This window comes from Serinus canaria, chromosome 12 (genome assembly GCF_022539315.1).
Source record: "Serinus canaria isolate serCan28SL12 chromosome 12, serCan2020, whole genome shotgun sequence".
In the NCBI taxonomy this organism is placed as follows: Eukaryota; Metazoa; Chordata; class Aves; order Passeriformes; family Fringillidae; genus Serinus; species Serinus canaria.
The window spans coordinates 2,290,569-2,296,568 of NC_066326.1; the positions used below are offsets into that span (position 1 = coordinate 2,290,569).

Here is a 6,000-nt window from a genome sequence, read left to right on the forward strand (position 1 = left end):
AAGTGTAGGTGCCATTTAGCCTTAAATTCATGCATGTCCAGACTTTGCAAATTCAGCCTATCTGATCCAAGCCTATTGATTTTTCCATTTTCTGTTTCAAAAGCATACACTGCCAGTGGAAAGGGTTATGACATCCTGAGGCTGCTGGATTGCTTTGTGATGTTTGTGTAATTTGTGTGCACTCAGAGGTAAATAACACGATGAAGTAATCAGATGAAAAGTGGGCTTTCATGCTGGCTGAGCATCTCCCAGCCAGCCCCTCCAACAGGGCTCTGCTCAAGCTCAGCCTGTCACCATCCAGCCAACACTAAATGGGTTTGATTTGGTTTAATCTATTCGTCCCTGAAAGGGTTAAATGCTAATGATGGGCTGTTATTTTTGTGTTTCGGAATGACAAAAACTCAGTCCAGGAGGAAATGTTGCCTCTAATTTGTTATTTCAGCAAAACTGTGTCTTCTGTCTCTGACAAAAAGCACGTGGAAGCTCTTGGGAGCTGCAGATTTCATCCCAAGTGCTCCAGCACTGTCACTCTCAGCCACACTGCTGTGAGCACATCATCACTGGCCAAGAGCAGGGAGGGTGGCAGTGTCTGGAAAATGCTGTTGAGAATAAGCACCAAGCAAAGCCCTTGAGCACCGCTTTGAAAACCAGGAGAATGGGGTTGGAGCCCAAAAACTCCAACGAGAAATCCTCCCTGGGTCTGTAGCATTGTGGGGAGATTTAAAATGCAGGGACTCATGGCTTCACTGTGTGCCCTTCTGTGAGGTTCAGGGCAAAGTGACCAATTCTAGGCAGGAAATTAGATTGTGGTTTTTGTTTCTCAAAATTCCAGGTCTGAGAAAGCTGCAATCATCATGACTTACATCATCAAGGGTAGAACAATTTGACTGAGAATCTGATTTAAGATCCCTAAGCAACAAGATGCTTTCAATTAATACTGAATTTTCTGGGTTTATGCCCTGAATAATTATGAATTCGGTTTCCATTTGATTCTTTTTCATTGTGGAGTCCTTTTTTATCCTGGTTTGTTTAATTGCACTTCTTAATTCTCCTGCATATCCCTTAATGCCTCTGCTATAGATGTGTTTGAGAACTAAAAGAAGAAGTAACAGGCTTGGACAGGCTGTTTCATGCAGCCTGTTACAGGGATTTCCCTCAAGACCAGTTGTTTGCACACAGTTATTTTTGCTTAAAACTGAGGAAATAATTAAAGCAAATCCCCTGTGTGCCTTGGGAGAAAGTTCTGGTTGAAGCCATACTGAAGCAGTTTTCCCCAACAGGTTTTTTGTTTGTCTTTTTTTTTTTTTTTTTTTTTAAGGCAGGAAATGCCTTCAAGAAAAATGCCTTAGGAAAAAATTCACCACTGAACGAGTGGCCAAGCTTTGGAACTGGCTGCTCATGGAAGTGATGGAGTTCCCATCCTTGGAAGTGTTCAAAAGATGAGTAATGTGAAATTTGTGATGTGGTTTGTGAGCAGGGGGGGATTGGGCAAAGGCTGGACTTGATGATCTCAAAGCTCTTTTCCAGCCCTGTTAATTCTGTGATTCTATGATTAAAGGTGAAAAAGACCTCCAGCCTGTGACCTAACACCACCCTGTGAGCTACACCAAGGCACTGAGTGCCTCATCCAGCCTTTTCTAAACCCCTCCATAGATGGTGACTCCACCACCTCCCTGGGCAGCCCATTCCAATGCCCAGCCACTCGTTCTGCGAAGAACTTTCTCCTAATGTCCAGCCTAAACTTTCTCTTAATGTCCAGCCTAAACTTCCCCTGGGGCAGCTTAAAATCCTGAACTGATTCTGTGTGGCCATCTGATTGCAGGGGTTCCATTCTGTTATCTCCTTATCACAGGAGTGGCACTCCTTCTTGGTGTTTCTCGTGGGCAGATCCTCAGAGCACTGACTCTTTCTTCTTCACAAAGGAGCCACCTAACTCCAGTTCCCTCTCAGCACCACCCCACTCTTTTACAGCTCTCTTCTTCTCACTGTACAGCTGGGCCTGGTAAAGCCAGGCCCATTCCTGATCTTTGATCGTTGGCCCAGCTGCAACTCCTTAGGGCTGAGATTGCTTTCTACACCATCCTTATTTTCTTCTGTTTGCTTTCTACACCATCTGTATTTTCTTCTGTTCTATCCCCCTACGGTTCTGAGCTGTGGAAAAGCTGAAGGAAAAGCTCTCATGTCCTCATCTCCTCCTTCAAGCTGAGTCAGGCCTAGCTCCAAGAGGAGCTTCCCAAACCTCTGACTTCATTTTAGGCTGAGCTGAAGAGTTCCAGGTGACCTTGTGCTGGGTGTCACCACTGACCTGGCAGGGGAGAAGCCCCGTGGGTGGCAGGCCATGACCCCAGCCAGGACAAGGACAAGGACAAGGACAAGGACAAGGACAAGGACAAGGACAAGGACAAGGACAAGGACCCTTCTCCTGTGCTTGGTGCTGCCCAGGCCTGACACCAAAGCTTTACAAACCTCCACCCCAACAAGTGCCAAGACACACAGCAAAAGTACTGCTGGCAGGGGAGCAGATGTGCAGGATTTATGGGAGCTTTTGAGTTTATTTATGACAAAACCATCCTCGTGCAAGGATGCCGAGGGCCTGCCATCCTTGCATCCCCCTAATGCATTTACGTGCTCCCTCTCCCTGACACTGCCTCTCATTTTCAGCTTGTAGCTTTAATAATCTATGCCACTGCCTTCTGTACAATATTCCTCCTGCAGCTTTCCTTTGACAGCTCTGGTTTGAATAGAGGATAAGCACCAAACTCCAGCTGAATCTGAAGACATATTTCTAATCTCGCCCCGCATTTATTTTGCTTCTCGGAGAACTTCCTATCTTGAGCAGAGGAAAAAAGTATTTTTTATATTTAAAGTTGACATGTTGAATAGGTTTCTGGAGGTATCATTAATTCAAACTCCAACTCAGAGCTAGTTAGCTTGTAGTAAAGAGACAAATACACATAAACCCTGGTGCTTGGATAATAGGTTTGATTCAATTCTTTATCAGGGAGATTGCAATAATATGCCAGGCATTCCAGTCCAGGGAAAAATCCCATTTTGTGAGGTGTTGAATGAAAGTGTCATCACAGCAACGTGCCTGCCTGCCTGCCTGGCTTTTAAGATATAGCCTGAAGTATTGGTTGAAACAAAGAATTAAATTGGATGGCAACATGAAAATAAGAAACAAGGAAATGTTGACTGTGAAATAAGAGTTTCAAGGTAATTTGTTCCACTATTCTCATCAGGTCATTATGACGTTTTCCATGCACTGTGGGGTTTTTTTCCTATTGTAAGACAACTTAAAACTCCCAGTTCTGCAGTGATGCTGCTAAATTGAAGCATTTTCCTGTAAATTTGTGCTTGTCAGTGTAAATAACAGTCTTTGATTTGTCTGTCCTCTCTCTTCTCCATGGGGAAGGAGGTAAATGTCTGTCACCACTACTGGAAAAGTGGTGAGGTGCTTGATTATGGCATAAATTTAGGATTCTGTGGTGCTGGAGGACTGGAGCAGGCTGAGATCCCACCCAGCTCTGGGATCTGCTCCCTGCAGGAACTTTGGGAAGTGTTTGGGTGGGGGTGTAAAGCTTAAATAAAGGAACTGCTTGACATAAAATGCTGAATAATCACCAGAGCCTTCTTTCTTTCACAGATATTCCTGGTTTTCCTTTCTTCCTCCCACTTTTTTTTTCAGTTTTATTTTTTTTTCACACCTTGTTGCTGCCTTCATTTAAGGATATTCCCTTTCCTTAGATTTTTCCCCAGCTCCCTGCCTGGCCTGCCTTGGTTCCTTGGGGATTACAGACTCCATGGACAATTTTCAGGTGGCTTTCTATTCCTGCCCCTTTCTAAAATGGAATTTGTTCTGTCACTCACCAACTTTCACCTCCAAATCTCAAAAACATTTTCCACACAGGAAGTCTGGTTTGAAAAAATGTTTCAGCAGAAAAAGTGGTAAATAATGAATCTTTTTTTTTTTTTTTTTTTTATTTTACATTTGACCAGCTTGGAAATCAAAGCTGTTTGAGAAATTCAGGGTAAAACATTATTAAATGAGGTACCAGTGCTACACCTTTTGATCAGCCCTGCTGAAAGACACTCTGTGAACCAGCCTGACCTCTGATGTCTCCTTTGTGTAACCCCTGTGACACGAGGTTTGCTCTGAGAAATGGAACAAGATTAATAATTAATCCGTTTGCTGCTGTCTGAAATAGTGACACGAGGTTGGCTTTAGTCACATGTTTTATTAATGAGCTTTGAAAACAATTGCTTTCTCCCAGCAACAGACTGCTCTGAGCTTTAGACTGAGAAAAAGAAGAAGGGCTGGAGGGAATATCTGGAGTTTTTTGGTTGTCACTGTTGTTCCCCCCCTCCCCAGGGCATTCACAGAACTCGGTCACCGCGTCCAAACCTTGTGGAAAAGGTTGTGAAGTTGTGAAGGAGTGAAACGGGGAGCAAAGATGAAATAAACTTTAAATCATCTCGAGACAGACAACGTGCTCGACCTGAGGGAGCTGAAATATGAAATATTTCAGAGAGCAGCTCACACTTTTACACATGGTGTAAGGAAAAGGAGTGTTTCTTTGGTAATGTAAAAAAAAAAATCAAAATCAGCCTGCCAATTAGGGGAACAATGTTTTTGTGTCTCAATTAGACCTCATTAGCTACAGAAAACTCAAAGCTCAACTTTTTGCAACAATTTCCACCGCCCCCCAGCTGAAGCTACCTGTGGGATGACAACAAAACCACTGTCCTAAAAAGTGAGAACACCTTTATTAAGTGAAGATAATTGTGCTCATCTTCCTTGACCTTTCCATTTCCTGATTTTTATTCTGGCTCCCGAGGGCAGCAGCCATCAGATGTCTGGTTTTGTTATTAATATTTGCTAGGAACATTTTGGGGTTTTTTTTGGAATAAGCAGTGCAGAAAGAAGTCAAACCTTTTGGACAGAATCCCCAATGATCCTTTAATTACCCAATAAATTACAGTCCATGTGCAGAATTAATAGGAAAATAATGCTCTAATAAATGTGATCTTCCCAACTTACATGCAAATTGAAGCTTTGCCTTCCTGCTCAGAATTGTTCCAAATGAATTTGTGGCCAAACACTGGTATGTTCCAATATCCTGATTTTTATGTGGGTTATTGATTGCCAAGCTGCCTCCAACCAACCTGTAGTGATAACTCATGGTAAGATCAATATCTGTGCCATTTTGCTTCCACCTTTGAGGGGAAAAAAATCAAATTATGCTTATAATTTACAGAGCCTATTCATATTTATCTTAAATAGTGTGCTGTAGCATACCTGTAATGATAAAAATGTAGTTAAATATCACAAAATTAGATCATTTTTCACACACCACTGCTTCTTACATCAATCATAATGATAGCAATAATGGCATTCTTTGGAAAATCTTTACTTCAGTCACCAGTGCTCACCCAAATGTCCACAAGAAGTAATTATAACTTATTCAAACAAAGTTATCCACTCAGACCAGAGGGGGGTTTATACCTTGTCTACAACTACATTATTTTTTATTATATGAAAAATGACATTATTTTTTGCTTTACAGCCCTTGCAAACGATTAATCATGAATTTAGCAACCAAAATGCTTTGGAGATGTGGATCAGGAAGGATGGAACTTGAGAGGGCAGGACAGGAGCTGAGAGGGAAGTGTTTATGCAGAGAGTCTGAGACTGATCATTTAACAATGAGAACGCTGCTATTTTAAATCTTCATTTGTCCCCGTTAGTCCACTAAGCAGAAAATGGATTGTGTCTGCAACATTGCCCAGCTGTTTACAGATGTCAAAATACAATTTCTCTTTCAAAGAAAATAAATATTACGCGTTTCAGGAAGGGAATTTTTGTGGCTTTGCCATTAGTCACGCCAGGGTTGAATTTTCCTCGCTCAGGTGGGGGCCAAAGGAAGGATCAAGGATCAGCCACTGAGGCCTGCCAGTTTTGGGGTTGGTAATGCCACTTTTTAGGTGGTCAGCAATCCTAAA

The 6,000-nt window shown here is 42.4% G+C and overlaps 1 protein-coding gene across 1 annotated transcript in view; it reads right to left on the reverse strand.

Moving 5' to 3' along the window:
• The window catches only part of CNTN6 (contactin 6), a 76,277-nt gene extending 71,082 nt beyond the window's left edge, over positions 1-5,195 (reverse strand). Inside the window, exon 1 of the mRNA XM_050979266.1 lies at positions 5,039-5,195. Within this exon, the coding sequence (XP_050835223.1) occupies positions 5,039-5,180 (142 nt within the window). The 5' untranslated portion in view covers positions 5,181-5,195. The remainder of the gene's footprint in view (positions 1-5,038) is intronic.
• Between the last annotated feature and the right edge of the window lie 805 nt (positions 5,196-6,000).